The 17,500-nt window shown below is 45.2% G+C and overlaps 1 protein-coding gene across 2 annotated transcripts in view; it reads left to right on the top strand.

The window, feature by feature from the left end:
* The first annotated feature begins 8,436 nt into the window (after positions 1–8,436).
* LOC136933372 (unconventional myosin-VIIa-like) overlaps positions 8,437–17,500 on the top strand; it is a 24,236-nt gene continuing 15,172 nt past the window's right edge. For both annotated transcript variants that reach the window (XM_067228690.1, XM_067228689.1), the window contains exons 1-14: positions 8,437–8,454; positions 10,498–10,611; positions 10,929–11,081; positions 12,849–13,033; positions 13,559–13,680; positions 14,164–14,306; positions 14,600–14,713; positions 14,990–15,143; positions 15,237–15,313; positions 15,581–15,700; positions 15,994–16,136; positions 16,348–16,558; positions 16,753–16,888; positions 17,087–17,193. In XM_067228690.1, coding sequence (XP_067084791.1) covers positions 8,437–8,454; positions 10,498–10,611; positions 10,929–11,081; positions 12,849–13,033; positions 13,559–13,680; positions 14,164–14,306; positions 14,600–14,713; positions 14,990–15,143; positions 15,237–15,313; positions 15,581–15,700; positions 15,994–16,136; positions 16,348–16,558; positions 16,753–16,888; positions 17,087–17,193 — 1,797 coding nt within the window. The remainder of the gene's footprint in view (positions 8,455–10,497; positions 10,612–10,928; positions 11,082–12,848; positions 13,034–13,558; positions 13,681–14,163; positions 14,307–14,599; positions 14,714–14,989; positions 15,144–15,236; positions 15,314–15,580; positions 15,701–15,993; positions 16,137–16,347; positions 16,559–16,752; positions 16,889–17,086; positions 17,194–17,500) is intronic.

Genomic DNA, 17,500 nt, shown 5'->3' with positions numbered 1-17,500 from the left:
TAACAGCCGTCGCCATCAGTACACCATGCAGAATATGTTTTCTTCAAAAGTGCAATCAGACCTTTCTGTCGTGAGTTTGATAACTGTGGTGTGTATATATCGTACTACCATGGTTCTCTGACCATGGTACAATTCCACATGGGTTCAGTGTCTTTTTGACCATTATAGTTTACATCTTATTTTCAACAGTCATTCATTGATGAAAAAAATACGGAATCGTGTTAGTTGAAGCTATTTCCTGAGACGTTTCTTTTGAATGTAATGCGGAGAGCATCGAACAAATCGATCTCTCAATCGAAACTTTAGGGGCTTTTTACTCATTTTAGTTTCAGCGCCAAATTTGCATTACTAACCACGTTTCATGGTATTCATGACTATATACAATTTAATTGTATATATGTTTATTAAATGTGTGTATTGCATGGATTGTTTTCTATATCCATGGCCTTGTATTCTATTGTTAAAACGTATCGTTATAATTTCTAAACGAAAAGTCTTGGAAATGGTAGTGTTATGCTACAGCATGTTTACACTATGGCGCATCATGTCAGAATCATATCAATCTAATTGTAGTCTCTTACGGTTATTGACAAAGTCGACAGTACTGACCGTTGTTAGTCTAGCATTAGTCGTTTATATTTAAGTGATGTTTAAATTGTGTCACTTATTGTAGTCACTCTGTTGATCTGTGTCTGACAACTAAACAAGTGTTTAAAAAAAGGTGTAGGTAGAAGAGAGACTGCTAATCGAGAGGTAACATAAGCCAAAAGTAAGATTAATAAAGAACGACAAGTGGTTTGAAGCGATAGAGAAGAATAGTGCCAACAAATGGGCGGGGGCATCACAGAGCCAAAGGCATTCATTGGTTGCTGCCAGGACTTGGTAACGTGCGTCCATTCAGTCTGACCAGGGGCATTGTGGGTAGCTGCCACAGGCTTTTGGATTGACATGAAACCCGGTTTCACAACTACGAAGCACCTTTATGAAACTGTATCGATGTCTCTTATAAATTCGCACTTATAATTATGAACCTTTGACTGTTTACCATTTTTTTAAGCTTTGTTGTGCCGGTATTTGCCACATAGCTGCCAAATAAATGTTATTAAAGTAGGTGGATTGTTGCTGGAGAGACAGACACCGTTCATTTAGAACGAAAAGTGATGTTTGCCACCATTTGGTGGAAGATAAGTTGGGATCTTGTGAGTTTTGTAGACTTTTATGAACTTTGTTTAGTTTTTATTTCCTCTTTTTCTTATTTGTGTATGTATCATGAAGTTTGTGGTTTTGTTGCATTGCCATTGCACCATATTATCGTTTGCCGAAAGTGTAACAATGTCCACTGCAAACCAGCGCCACATCAAGGTATTGCAGTGAGTCCGATGGGTAGGATCATCAACATCTGATTCGTCTTTTTGTTGTGCAGTTTTAGGACACTGCACACCTGAATGCTGTGGGAACCCGAATAACTTGACCCGTTCTAGATTTATAATGCCAACACATGTAGCAAATGACTTGAAATCAGCGAACGACGTTTGGTTCGATTTATTTCTGAAGTGTTAAAATGAGCCGGAGCAAGAGGTTGTTGCTACTTTTAGTACTGTATGTGGTTTACAGGCTTATTTTGCATTATTGCATGCATTTTACAATGACCAAGTCTGACAAAGTATTTCAGGACGGTATTTTAAACGGCTCACATGTAAATGAAAGTGGCAACACCGGGAATGCTGGCAATTCAGCCAACTGCTGGACACAAATTTAGATGTAAATATATTTCTTACGTTATTTATGTCAAAGGCAAGATATATTGTATTTGAGGGAAGGGTCTAATGACACTATTCAGCCAGTAGTCTGTACCAACGTGGAATATTGTGAATATTATATCAACGAATGACTAAATGAAAAGTATGTCAACTTTTGTGTTACAGATGGGAGGGTAAATTTGATTTAAACACCTGTGCTACTACACATTCTGTATTGATCGGGTTTTAGACAAATATCAACATGGTGCAACAACTTTGGTTAGTTTTTTCACTAGGTTCTCAGCCCCTTGCATACTGCTGCATGTGTCAGTGCGACATGGAATGGTTTTGGGTTTTCAGAAACAGTTATGCCAGGTGTTAAGTTATCCTTACAATAGCATTATATAGACTGTGTGGCATTTACAAGTCAAGTGACACTTTCTGTATTTTTGTCATTGACATTTTATTCAGATAGTCTTACACACTCGACGAAAAAGCTTGTGTTTCCCTTGTACTTTTATGCTGATGTTTATGAACTTAAGACTGGTATATACTGCATGGTGACACTAGAAGATACAAACATCTTTATAACAGGTATCTTTTCAGTATTTTATACTCTTGTTCATTTTATATATCTAGTTAATCTTGTGTTTCAAGCTGATCAGTTTACGGATAGCTAGACATCAGACTTATCTTATGTACTGTGTGTTTGTGAGTTTCTTTTCTTTCGATTTGCGTTTTGTTTCATTCTGTGTTTGTTTGGTTATGTTCTCGGTTTACACTGTGGTTATTTTATAGTTATAATATCAAATTATTTTTCTTTTGTATTTTATGTCAACTTGTGGCATGACTTTGAAATAAACGAGGAAGCTTTATCCCTTTTAAACATTTAAATGTTTCATTTAAACACCTTAAACAAAGTAAGTTCCTTTCTTAAGGCTGAAATTGTAGTGCAATGTTGCATGTATTGCAGTGCAGTGCTTGTTTGGGGCCCTTAGGACTGTAAAACCATATAAAGAAATGTTCAAACCCTTCTTTAAACACATACCGTAAACATACACAACACATGCATACTCTTTTTACGCCGGCTTTGCCTACGTGCTACAAATGCAACAGACCCACACTCACATCTTCAAAATAGCAGGTTGACCTTCTCCGTGAACAATAGACCACAGTCACTCAGAATCCTTGTTAAGGAGGATGGAAAGACTAGATGTGTATCAGTGTACGCCAGCTCCCATAGTGTGTGTCTTCCTTCTGCATGGACCAACCCTACCCCCTGACCCCCTGACCCCTCCCTCCCTCCCCAACAAACACACACACACACTCCTCACTGCTCCTCCCTCCCTCCCCAACACACACACACACACTCCTCTCTGCTCCCCTCCCTCCTCTCCTCTAAGCCTCCTGGTGCCTGAGCCTGGGCCTTAAGCCAGCCTCTCATCTAATAAGGATGAGTGGCTGAATGAGAGAGAGCTACCAGAGAGTCAGTCCTCCACCGGATGCCAAGCGACAACAGGAACCTCAGGTAAACAGAGAGTGACAGAAGAAGAAAAGGAAGGAGGCGGGGGAGAAGAAGTAGCATGTGACAGGTATAGAGAGAGAGAAAGAGAGTGAGAGAGAGAGCGCGGACTTGAGTGGCCCGACACACACAGAAGAGAAGAACACTTGCTGCTTTCGTCTCAACGGTTCTCCGCGGACCTCGAGGGGAGAACGAGCGAGGAGGAAGGAGAGGGAGAACCCGGGTCCTGAGGGGTGAGTGTGGCGGGACGCGCGGCTGGCTGGAGGGTGGTTCGACCGGGGGCCGAGGCTTTAGCTCTCCCAGGCCCGGGTGTTGCTTCTCTCCCAGAGCTTTAACCCAAAGCCTCTTACTTCTCTCCCCCCCACGCTCCACTCTCCGTGCCAGTCCACTAAAGGGACCATTATACACACTTAAAGTGACAGGAGGAGGTTGCGTGTGTGTTGGTTTGTGTGCGTGGATGGACTGTGACAATGTGAGGTGTCGACTGATCCTCTTTTTCAGAATCGCACGTCAGTTATTTTTAGGAAGGTGTTTGGAATTCATCCAAAATACGTTGTTTTTTTGGGACTGGGTTTTTAATTGGTCTTCAGAGAGATCTGTTTTGTATCATTTAGTAAATGCCTTGGAAACATCCATGTCTGGTTTGTTCCACTTGGTCCACAACATGGAACTTTCCTGTTAAATTTAAAGTATGATCAGAAAAAAAACATCAAAATATCACTGGATACAAAAATACACTTTCACCAAACAGTCAAACCTTTACTGGTGAGCAAAAATAGGAAAGTCATGGCCTTAGAGTTGGTTGATATCTGGTATGAAGTGTTGAACACATTTTAAAGGACCACAATATAAAAGGTTATGATCGATCCTACAGACGGTTATTTTTAGATGATTCAGAGGAAAACATACTTTGGTTTAGAGATATTGCTTTGCTATTTTGGTGAAAAATATACAGGTATGTTGTCTTCAAATTAAACTCGAGACAAAATAGAGTTTTATGGTTCTTTACCATAAGTACTTTGTGAATTTCATTATGCTGTGTGTGTGGTATCCTTGCCATGTGAGTCATAATTGACATACATACCTATATACCTCTTGGCATCCTAACTCAAGTAGTATTAAGCAGCACACATACAGATTAGCTGTAGAATCCCAATGAAGCCATACATAATTCTAATCCCTCCCATAGCACTTGGTATGCTGTGCAATGCAGTCTTAGCAGTGGTGTGTGTGTGTGTGTGTGTGTGTGTGTGTGTGTGTTTGTTGGATGCATGTGAGGTCAAGATTAGGGTGTTCAGTACAGTGGACTGTGGGAACAGATAAGGAGAAAGGGAGTTTCGATGCTCACTCTACCATGATGGTTTCAAAATGCACTTTAACCCTTGTGCTGCCTTCGGGTCACATGACCCAAAGGTTCACAACGAACCATCGTTGTGTTTACCCAATTTTACCCAACACAAAAACAAATAAGTAGCATTTTCTTTTAACCTTCGCAATGTGGGGGGTCTGAGACAGCCTGACGGTTAAAAGAAAATGCTTCACTTTGTTTTTGTATGTGGTAAAGTTGTCGCAATACGACTGTGGGTCACAATGACTGATAGGTCAGAATGACCCGAAGATAACACAAGGGTTAATGAAGATTATATTGGAAAAGGTTATGAGAGAAAAGTCAGGAAAATACTTAGTTGTGTTGTTGAAGGATAGCATGCAGAGAATATAAGTCTAGGTCTGGTGTATGAGTACATGTATGCGTGGAGAGGTATTCAAGAACAATGCACAGTAGATGCTTGGGAGATAGGTTAGATCAGGCTTTTTGTAACCGACACAGGACGAATTTCGAACGTCTATGAACGACGTTCGGCCCTCGTGAGGGGTCCCGTCTTTCTACTTTCACCTTCCTCCCCACCTTGAGGTAATCTCTGATCTCCCGTGCATGAATGGGTAGAACAGTGCTTACAGTACGTCCACTACCGTGCGGGTACCAATCCAATTATGACAGATCAGCGATTTCCTCGAGGAAAGCAAGATAGTATGTCAACGAGAAATTCAGATGGAGGTGGAGGTTTTACCGGACGCGTGTCTCTCCACCGTGGTTGACAGGAGAGAACGTTCCTCCTCTGACACCAGACGTTGGCTCGGGTTGTTGTGATTGGTCCCTGGCGTCCTTAGACGACGTCTGTGGTGGTGTGCGTCGGCAGATTGACCCCCCGCGGTTCCCATTAAGAGGCTCAGTCTGGTGGGAGGCGTGGTGGGAGGCAGAGCGGAGAATGCAGGTTGGGAGGCTGCCCTGGGCCACTGCAGTGGAGATAATCACATGAGATCATGCATCAATTACATCCGAGTTCCACAGCTGTCAAATGTAAGGTGTTCGGCCTGAGATTCGTCCAGTAGAAGCAGTTGTTTGACTTCTATTTCACGGAAGTGTGGAGAGGTTTTAGATGTGTCCCTCTCCAACACACCTGCCCTGTCATCGGCATCAGGTTCCTGCTGAGCTTGATAACGACCCGTTCATTTTTAACCAGGTGTGTTGGAGCAGGGAAACATCTAAAGCACACGGGACAGGGGGTCTCCAAGGACCAGGGCTGAGAAGACCGGTTTAGTACAGTGAATCTCTACATTAGTCCACAAAATATGGAGAGGGTGGGAGAGAGAGGGTGTGGGGTTGGGGGGGTGAGAGGATGGGGGTTGGGGGTAAGAGGGTGGGGGGTGAGACGGTGAGGGGTGGGGGGGTGGGGGGTGAGACGGTGGGGGTAAGAGGGTGGGGGGTGAGACGGTGGGGGTAAGAGGGTGGGGGGTGAGACGGTGGGGATAAGAGGGTGGGGGGTGAGACGGTGGGGGTAAGAGGGTGGGGGGTGAGACGGTGAAGGGTGGGGGGTGAGACGGTGGGGGTGGGGGTAAGAGGACCATGACGGTGCCATATGTTCCTCAAGTGGCAGAGGACCATCCGAGGCTGACTCAGCCAGCCCTGTTCGATCGTCCCAGAAGTCCACCCTTCCTGTTCCTGGAGAGGTCCTGGATCTGTTTTAAAACAGACAGGATGGGCAGCATCTGTGAAGCGATGCCCGTGTCCAGATATCACACGGAGGAAGCCGGGAGGCTGCAACCTAGTGCACTTAGTATATTGTGCTGTTCGCCGGTCGGAATGGATTATTTAGGATGCTGGTATTGTCTACAAAACCTTTTACAATTTCCTAAATGCTTTTATTTGTGCCAACAGAAAGTAAGGCCAGTTATAAAAAAAACTACTGAATCAATCGGAGAATTGTTCACGCTTCTTTCTCTATGGTAGCAAGGAAGCTTTGGAGTCGTAACTGCTTCGCACGGTCACTGGATGATCATTGGATGATCATCCAGATGGGGGGGGGGGGGGGGGGAACCATCGAGCAGCCTTATCAAACCACGCTCTGTATGTAAGCAGGCAGAGAGACTAAGCATAGGGATTAGTCCCAGGAATCTGAATAAGCCCTTAAGGTCCAGAAGCAGCCCCCCAGACCCGTTCTCCCTCCCCTTCCTCCCCCATTCTCCCTCCTCTCCCCTTACTCACCTGACCCCAGGCCCAGAAAGAAGCACATGTCTGGTCTGCATCGTTTAAAGCTAGACTTTGCCAGGTTATGTTGTTTTTCAGTGTGGGGTTTGTTAGAAGAATATAGTTCTGTATATTTTAACAAATAACACTTCTGGAAGCTTAGTGGTTAGAGCATTTGACTGCAGGTCAAAAGGTTGCACGTTTGAATCCCCTCGTCTGTATAGCTGCTTTGGATGAAAAGCGTCTGCTAAACAGGGTATTTTATTGCTGTCTACAATTTAGACTCCCCCATTTGCGGTTTCTATGAGCTGACTGGGTTGCATTGTAGCCCACGAAAGGTGGTTGCCCTAGCAACAGTTGCTAGCCCTAATCACTATCCTCTCCTCTATCTTGTTATGGGATGGATCTCAGTGATGTTATTGGCTTTTGTGTTCATTGTAGAAAGACACACAAAGGGATGATTTGGGCGTTCAGAGGCAAATATGGCTGATAAGTTCTGATTTGTTTTTGACTGTAACGTATTTTCCGACAATGGGAGGAAGTCTGGACAATTTTAGGGCTGTGAGAGGTGGGGTTAGTCTCTATATTTAGCAGTGTGTGTGTGTGTGTGTGTGTGTGGGTGTGTACGTGTGTGTTTCAACTGTACAGTTTATGGACTTAATCCAAGACAACTAAACCACAGCATTACTGGCTTTGTGGCGGTTAAAATCCATAGGTTGATGTCTCTAATTCCTTCTTGATTAAAGTGGGATTCCAGAGGGTCTCAGACGGTTTTGGGGGTGCCCACCTCTCCCTGGGGGAGACGACCCTCTCAGCTGGAAGTTCTGAGTCTGGGGACAGCATCTGTCTCCAGAGACCCCTGGAGGGGTGAATCCCTGTACATTAACCCTCGTGCTGCCTTCGGGTCACATGACCCAAAGGTTCATAACGAACCATCGTTGTGTTTACCCAATTTTACCCAATACAAAAACAAATAAAAATTATTGTCTTTTAACCATTCCAATGTGGGGGGTCTGAGACAGCCCGACAGTTAAAAGAAAATGCTTCACTTTGTTTTTGTATGAGGTAAATTTGTCGCAATACGACGGTGGGTCACAATGACTGATGGGTCAGAATGACCCGAAGATAACACAAGGGTTAAGACGCATCCTGACTTGTCTAGATGTATGTTCATCACAGGGGCGGAGCCTGAACTTGAGTTAGAATCTAACCCTCTGTGTTGCTTTGGATAAAAGCGACTGTTATATAAACATATTGTTATTATATTCATTATTAGACAATGTTTACTGCCTGTCTCCTGAAATCTAACAACCAACTTTTTGTTGTTGTTACTCTCTGAAAGATTCATATCCTGCCTGCACTTTGACTCTGAATCGTTTATTTAAGTGTTTAAATTTACATTTAGTCATTTTAGCAGACGCTCTTATCCAGAACGACTTACAGTGAGTACAGGGACATTCCCCCCGAGGCAAGTAGGGTATCGAACCAACAACCTTCTGATCGATAGCCCGACTCCCTAACCACTCAGCCATCTGACCCTCCCCAGTTCTTGTCTGAATTTGGTGGTTGTTTTTGTCTGATGTCTTTGTCCCGTTACAGGTCCTCGTATGGAGTTATCTGATGTCCTGGGCTCACCCTGAAATTGAACCATGGTCATTCTGCAACAGGTACATCCTCTAACGGCTTGCTGTGTGAAAGGGAGTAGCGGTTCAAGCTTGACGTTCTGCCCAATCCCTGCCATTTGCCCTCTCTTTGCACACACACACACACACACACACACACTTATGCGCACACATGTACGCCCGCACACACATCAGACACATACACTCCCACGCACACACACACACATGCAGTGTGGGCTATGACCTTTTCTGGCTGAGACTGTTTAATTTAAATGCTAATGAGAGTAGCACCTTGTTAAGAAGACCACAATGGACACTTTTATGGACACTTTCACGGAACCCTTGCAGCCGTGCGACGTCTCAGGTCGAGCCGTCTGGACCAATCAGAGGGCACGGTGGTGTTTAAGCACTGGTGCACAGCCATGCTAAATATAGGAGATGACCTCATTCTCCCTTTAAAACTCCCTAGCAGGAAATCGATAACTTATCACAAAGCTCAGTGCTCCAGCGCTGCACTCCAGCTGGGCTCCGTGACCCGAGCAGGCTGGATGGCCATGGCCATGTTAGGGCTCTGTGTGGTTAGGGCGAGACTGGCAAAGCCTCTGTAATGCCTCGGGTTTAGATTTGTTTCGAGCTACTTTCAGTAGCTTTTTTGGGGGGGGGAGGTTCTCAACTACTTTCTGAGAAATCATTTTTCACATCGCTTTGATTGATCCTGCCTGGTCAACTGAGGTCAGTCTGTATTAAAGACTTCCTGGGATGCAATCCACGTTATTTGTGACCCATTCTGATGCATGCCATACCCCCCCAAAAAAATATCCCTCTGACTCAGAGATCACTTTATCTAACAAGATTTGTGACAAGGGCCCAGAGTCCAGGTTGGAAACGGTTATTGTGGCTGGTGAAAGGCCTAAAGTAACACCAGCCTGGCCTGCGTCCAGCTCGCTCACACAACAACAACAACCGCAGCTTAACAGTCAGATGTGACAAAGCTTATTCTCTGGCTGGAGTCTATTTCCTGGGTCCGCTGTTTTCATCGTCAGGGTTGCAGCTCCGCCCCCGACAACAGTCCATCTCCCTAAACTGCACCCTCCTCCCCTAGCAACAGTGTTAGTGACGAAAGGTGAAGGGTTGCTTAAACTCTTCGTGGAGTCAGGACCAGGCTAAGCCTTCGTCGGCCTAGTTCCACTGGCAAACTCAAAGTGCTGGCATATTTCACACCTACACAACGATACCCATCGTGAACGTAACAAAACTGTTTAGAAGATTTACCTCAAACTCTTGCTGAAGCTGAGCTTGGTGGAGCTGAGCTTGGTGGAGCTGAGCTTGGTGGTTGATGGGAGTTACCTCACAGTTTGGATGAATCGTTCCAGGAGACTGCTGACTACAAAGCTGATGCTGCAGTTCAAGGTTTAATCACGATGGTTAGAAATAACCTCCAGTATACAAATCCAGATTAATGGTTGGCGAGGCAACAACAAACTCCGGGTTGATTATGTCATGAGTTGAATAGGGCACTTCTCTGTTTATAGCAGCTGTCTGTCAGTTTAAACGGGTTAGGGTTCGGATTAGAGTTGATTTATCAGGTAATAGAAGCTAATGAACCGATGTTGTCCTTGCTACTGAATGATATTGGCAGATTGATCCGATCACGGTTTTCTACAGTCCTTCATACTACAGTCTCATTGATCATGCGGGTAAACGGGTCAGATCACAGCTCTCCCCCCAAAGAAACGCAAATCCATCGATCGCCGAATGACAAAAATCTATATTATGAAGCCAGAGGCAATTTCCACACAGTTCCCCAACACCGCTGGAAGAGAGACATTCCCATTCCCTCAGCGGAGAGAGCTGTTGTCCGAGGCTGTGTGTCAGATCAGAGGACAGCACACATCCTTTCTCTATGGAAACTGACCTCACGCACTTTCTTCTCAGAACAGACAAACTCAGAGTACATTTTTTTTTTTCGATTTCTTAGTCACTTCTTAGTTCCTATTAGAGAACGGGCGGTGTGCCTGCTTCTGTTGTGGTTGTAGTGTCTGACCGCTGTGGTTGTAGTGTCTGACTTGTAGTGTGGTTCACTTCCAGGGAGACTATGTCTGGTTGGACCTCAAAACGGGCCGGGAGTTTGACGTTCCCGTGGGAGCGGTGGTCAAGCTGTGCGACTCGGGACAGATCCAGGTGCTGGACGACGAGGGCCGGGTAAGATCTCGACGACGAGACGTTAATCTCACTAGAACTTCTGATTCATTGAGTAATTGGTTTAAGTACTTGAATCGCTCAAAGTGTAAACCGTTACAGAGAGAAAACCTCGCTACCAAGACAATAACAGTTAAAGACATGTTGTACGTGTTTCCTGTTTAGTATTCAACCCCGAGGCCCAGTTTCCCAGACATTCATTGAGCCTAGTTGTAACCTGAAAGCATTTTTAATGGAGATCTTCATGGAATTCTTACTTTAGGATCTTAATTCATGTCTGAGAAACTGGGCCTGACAATTAGCTGTTCCTCCCGACCCAGGAGCACTGGATCTCCCCCCAGAACGCCACCAACATCAAGCCCATGCACCCCACCTCCATCCAGGGGGTGGAGGACATGATCCGCCTGGGGGATCTGAACGAGGCCGGAATCCTCCGGAACCTGCTGATACGCTACAACGAGCGGGTCATCTATGTGAGTGTGGATCTGTAGCCTAACATGCGCATAGGTTTGTGGACGGACAGTAGAGATACTTCCTCATCGATAATTATCGTCAAAGCACGGACGTTGGGGTGGGATATAGGGTGATAAAATGTTTTGTCCCCACTCAATGTTCAAGCCAAATTGATATGCCCTCTTGTAGCCGAGTCCCTAGTTACGAGTCCCTAGTTACGGGTGTATTGACGAATATCTCCTGGCGTCATGAATGTGGATTTGTATGTTTGTGTCATAGCTGTAATCGCACTTTACCAGATCGGGGTCGTTTCAAAGACTTGAAAAGTCATTTGAAAAACAGCGCTGTATCTGTGCTTGATTGATCTTGCCTGGTGCAAAGGGGACAACATAAAGTCTCGGGAGTCAGGTGGCTGAGCAGTGAGGGAATCGGGCTAGTAATACGAAGGTTGCCAGTTCGATTCCCGGTCATGCCACCTGACGTTGTGTCCTTGGGCAAGGCACTTCACCCTACTTGCCTCGGGGAAATGTCCCTGTACTTACTGTAAGTCGCTCTGGATAAGAGCGTCTGCTAAATGAATAAATGTAAATGTAAACATTTTGGGACATCTTTACCCAAAATTCCAACGTTCAAACATCCCCTATGTAACAAGACACTCAAGCAAACATTCAATGTATTTGAAATCGTTTCAAATACCATCTGATCCAGACCTCCTCACCACTGGATCCTGACCTCCTGTGTGTCCTTCCTCGTCAAACTACAGCTGTTGTGTGTTCTCTCCTTTTGTTGCCTCATCCTCCTCGACCCTCCTCTCCCTCATCTCATTTCTCTGTTTAGACAAATTGTGGTGGACGGGTGAGTAAAGAAAGCGTAGCCTTGCCCCTGTCGTGCATGCAGAAAGCTAACATGGTTGTACGTGTAGCTTTCGTGAATGCAGAAAGCTAACATGGTTGTACGTGTAGCTTCTGCTTGTTTATCTTCCTCCCCCTACTGACGGCGATCACATCTGCTGTAGTCACGCTTTGGATTTGTTTTGGCTTCTAAACTGCACTTTGACAACGTAGCGATGATGATGATGATGATGATGATGTCCTGTATGTGTGAATGGATGAAACAACGCCAGCTTTGTCGTGGTCCAGATCATTGTTAAAAGCACATGATTAAAGGTAGTGAGCGAAAAATTGATTTTGAAATTAAAGTCTGACGCTACTCGGAATCGAAGCCATTTAATGATATTAAACATGACTACATTTCAAGACAGTCTGTGTGATTAGATACTGAGCCATTGTACCACTGAAATTTTTTGTATTTTTATTTATTTTATCCCCCCCAAAAAAACAATTATGATCAAACAATGATTTCGATAACATAACACACCATAAATGACTTAACACAGTAGTCTTTGGGTCTACTCTAGTCTGTAGTCTTCAGGGCTCATTGTCCTTCTAGATGTTTCCCTGACTGGACACACCTGGTTCAAATGAATGATCGTTATCAGAACGACCCCTTTGGGTTGTTACTCATTTGGCCTTCCACACCAGAGTGGAAGGCCACTGACTTAACAGACATTTAAAATACATAGATACTGTGTATATGTACATAATCAAACGGTTATCGAAATTTGGATAACACAAAATAATGCGAGATAAAACGACAACATATCAGCCGTTGTTGTAGTGGCTGAAATCGTAGTAAATGGATCACATGGTCAAACAACCATGGTCAAAGCACCTTATCTCCCCTCCTGACCACTCCATATCTGACCTTCAACCTCTTGACCTCTGCAGACGTACACAGGGTCAATCCTGGTGGCAGTAAACCCATACCAGTTGCTGCCCATTTACACGCCGGATCACATCCGCCTGTACACCAACAAGAAGATAGGAGAGATGCCTCCGCACATCTTCGCTATAGCAGACAACTGCTACTTCAACATGCAGAGGAACAACAAGGATCAGTGCTGCATCATCAGGTATTGTGTGTGTGTCGTGTTTCAACTGTGCAGGTTATGGACATAATTTAGAAAGACAACTATGCTACTGCACTACTTTATTGTGTGTGTGTGTTATTTTGTCTCTAATGACACAAGCTGTTTTCCAAACTTGTCAGTGCTTTTAAAACTGTGACTCTTTTTAAAATGCTGTTTAAGTGGTTATTTATTGGTTCTGGATGATTTGGTTCCTGTGTTTTGATTTTTTGTGTTTCAAATTTGCTTTTGTTGGCTGACGTCCATCTCGGCAAGGACACTCCTGTTAAATAATATTTTTAATCTCACTGAGTCCTTTACCTGGTTAAATCGAGGTTAATGTAATAACAAAAACAAACTTTGTAACTGTTGAACTTTTACAGCACGTATACCGACATATCTCACATTCAGATCCCGAAGGATCCAGACAAGGCTGGTCTCTGATGGTGTGTGTCCGTGTGTGTGTGTGTCCGTGTGTCCGCGTGTGTGTGTCCGTGTGTGTGTGTGTGTATCCGTGTGTGTGTGTCCCAGCGGCGAGTCAGGAGCTGGGAAGACTGAAAGCACCAAGCTGATCCTCCAGTTCCTGGCTGCCATCAGCGGGCAGCACTCATGGATAGAGCAGCAGGTTCTGGAGGCCAACCCCATCCTGGAAGGTGAGAGCCCACCTCCAGCACACACTACACAGACTCCACCTACAGCACAGACAGTCATGAAAGCCACCTTCACTCGGCGAGAAATTATCTTTAAGGTTTGACTTCATGCAGAGCTGAGAATTGAGCTTCAGATTGGAAGACCTCTGTCTTGTTGGTATTGTCCAGTCATTTTTTGATTTGTGTGAGCGTTTGCATGTATGGCTGTATAACAACTTCCTGCCTCTGGTCCAAGGCTAAACCTGGAATTAAGGCCTATGTGGCTTCAGTTCCCTGTAATCTTGCTTGTGCAATGCCCCAACCTCACGTTCAGAGGCTTCCCAGAAATGAATGTTGACTGCTGAGGAAACAAATCAATACCAGCAGCGACGTGTCTAGTTTAACAAGGAGGTCTCCGCTTACACAATAACTATCAAGTTTGACTCAAACCTCAGAGGTTAAAGGCAAGGAAATTCTCGGATGCTATGTTTGTCCTCGCCCATACAGCGTTTGGCAACGCCAAAACCATCCGTAACGACAACTCCAGCCGCTTCGGCAAATACATCGACATCCACTTCAATAAGAGAGGAGCCATTGAAGGGGCCAAGGTGGAGCAGTACCTGCTGGAGAAGTCCAGGGTCTGCCGACAGGTGAGACACCGTTCTCTGCCCTCCAACTCATTCGTCCCTTCATCTTCCCTTCCATATTTTGGTTAGGCTGTTAGTAGCTCACGGACACACACACACACACACACACAGATACACACACACAGATACACACCACATACTGTTCACAGTTCCAGTTCTGTCATGTTAATGTCAATATATGTATATTTGTATTTAACATTTAAAGGTTATTGTTCATGTCTTTTAGATTACTTGGGTGTGAAACTGGTCCTATATAAATAAAAGTACTTATGATGATAATTATTGTCTTTCTCCAGGCGGCTGATGAGAGGAACTATCACATCTTCTACTGCATGCTGAGAGGAATGGCTCCAGAGCTGAAGACCAAACTGGGGCTGGGCCTCGCCACCGACTACTCTTACCTCACCATGGTGTGTGTGTGTGTGTGTGTGAGAGAGAGAGAGTGAGTGAGGGAGATTGTGTGTGTGAGAGAGAGAGTGAGAGAGATTGTGTGTGTGAGAGAGAGAGATTGTGTGTGAGAGAGATTGTGTGTGTGAGAGAGAGAGATTGTGTGTGCGAGAGAGAGAGTGAGAGAGATTGTGTGTGTGAGAGAGAGAGATTGTGTGTGCGAGAGAGAGAGTGTGTGTTTGTGTGTGTCAGAGAAAGTGTGTGTGCACACCTGTGTAAATGTGTGTTTTTGTTTCCAGGGTAACTGCACGGTGTGCGACACTCGTGACGACCTGAAGGAGTACTCCAGCATCCTGTCGGCCATGAAGGTCCTCATGTTCTCTGACACGGAGAACTGGGAGATCAGCAAGCTGCTGGCGGCCATCTTGCACATGGGAAACATGCGCTATGAAGGTCAGGGCATTTTTCTCTGGCTATGAATCATGAATGTGATGTCTGTCTAGACAACCTCCTGCCATAACTGTCCAACTCCTCTCCCTCACACAGCTCGTACCTATGACAACCTGGATGCCTGTGTGGTGGTGAGGTCACCTGACCTGTCTTCTGCCGCTTCTCTGATGGAGGTGGGTCTTCCACTCAGGTGTGTGCGTATGTGTGTGTGCATGTGTGTGCGTGCTGTAGACTGCCACAGAACTGACAGCTCAGCAAACTCAACGGTTTATCTCCCTCGCGATCGGCAGAGCCTTGCCCTACTCATTGTCATTAATGAGAATCAGACTTTCTTAGACATGTTCCCCCCATCTCAGACTTCAAGGTCATGGTTGTTTTCGACATCTGTGGGCTTCTGGGGCGTTTGAGGAGCGGACTAGAGCTGTGTTTGCCGTGTGCAGGTGAACCCTAAGGATGTGATGACCTGTCTGACCTCGCGCACCCTTATCACCCGAGGAGAGAGCGTCTCCACTCCCCTCAGCATGGTCCAGGGCCTGGACGTCAGGGACGCCTTCGTCAAGGTGACGACCTTTAACCTCCACACCCACACCCCCCCCCTCTCCCTGCCGTAAGAGAAGATACAACTTTATTAATCCTGAAGGAAATTCTTGACGGTTGCAACATTGCTCAAGAATAACAATAAGAAGAGTAAAAGACAATATGGTAATATAACGAAAGTGTACAAAGTGATAAGGGCTAAGGGAGCATATGCGCATCTAAATGAAGGGACAGCCTGTCGTTAGGTGTAGGTTGTGTCTCACAAGATCCCTCAGAAAAGGTCGACTTTGAAACGTTTTAACCGAACCCCTTCCAGGGGATCTATGGAAGGCTGTTTGTGTGGATCGTGGAGAAGATCAACGCCGCCATCTTCAGACCTCCGTCCTGTGAGAGTCAGCTCATACGGAGGTCCATAGGCCTGCTGGATATCTTCGGGTTTGAGAACTTCAACATCAACAGGTAAATTAATTCCCAATGAATCACACTGAAGTTAATATTTAACTTCATCATCGTTCAATGTGTTTAATTAGCAGACACTTTGGTCCAAAGTGACAAACTACACAGAACCGGGGTGGCTTTAAACCTGAAAATGCTCTAACCACTGAGCTATACACTCCCAGTTTTTTTCTTTAGTTTTTTTTACCATCTCTCCCCTCCGCTTGCCTCGTAGCTTTGAGCAGCTGTGCATCAACTTCGCCAACGAGAACCTGCAGCAGTTCTTCGTGCGTCACGTGTTCAAGCTGGAGCAGGAGGAGTACAACCTGGAGCACATCAACTGGCAGCACATCGAGTTCACCGACAACCAGGACGCCCTGGACATGATCGCCAACAAGCCCATGAACATCATCTCCCTCATCGACGAGGAGAGCAAGTTTCCCAAGGTAGACGGGAAGGGGCCTTTTGATACGAAAACCTAGCTCTGCATCGAGCCTAGTCCTGGATTTAAATGTTTCAAAATATTAAAATGGATGTTCTCTGTTTGTAAGGTAAAAGAGGATTTCTTCCTCCATGTTTGTAAGGTAAAAGAGGATTTCTTCCTCCATGCATATGAGTTGTTTTGTCTTCTGCTTCCTAGGGAACCGATGCCACCATGTTGAATAAACTAAACTCCCAGCACAAGCTCAACATCAACTACATCCCTCCGAAGAACAGCTATCAGACTCAGTTTGGCATCCAGCACTTTGCCGGGGTGGTGCATTATGAGACCAGAGGTAGAAGCTAATTAATTGATTGATTCACTGGTTTTGATTTAAAAACTGTCACAAGTACATGTTAATTAATCACAAGTGGATGCACTGATTTAAGCGCATTCATCTACTGTTAATCAACTCACAAACGTTAATCAGTTTATTTCCACCATCCAATCAGACGCCCTTTGTTGCTGATTGACCTTTCTTCCGTCCAATCAGGCTTCCTTGAGAAGAACAGGGACAGCCTCCACACTGACATCATCCAGCTGGTCCACTCGTCCAAAAACAAGTTCATCAAACAGATCTTCCAGGCGGACGTTGCCATGGTGAGAGAGCTTGTCGTGTCAGCGGTCCGGTGAGCCGTCTGTAGTTCAGGGTCGCTGCTTGCTGGCTGAGTACAGAGTTGTGGACCAGGTGGAGTGATTTGGTGGAGGTTTAGTCACAGAGAGCCTCACTTCCACAAAGTGTTGGCTTGTTCATAGTCCTCACTTTTCATCACATACTGTCTCTGTCCCCCTCTTCCTATCTCTCTGTCTCTCTCTCTCGCTCTTCCCCTCTATTGCTTTCTTTCTCTCTCCTTTTCTTTGTCATGTTTTACTTCTCCACTTTCCTCTCTCTCTCTCTCTCTCTCTC

This window comes from Osmerus mordax, chromosome 25, assembly GCF_038355195.1.
Source record: "Osmerus mordax isolate fOsmMor3 chromosome 25, fOsmMor3.pri, whole genome shotgun sequence".
NCBI classification, from domain to species: domain Eukaryota; kingdom Metazoa; phylum Chordata; class Actinopteri; order Osmeriformes; family Osmeridae; genus Osmerus; species Osmerus mordax.
The sequence above is the reverse complement of the archived record's forward strand: the minus strand, read 5'-3'. Positions and strand labels throughout refer to the sequence as shown.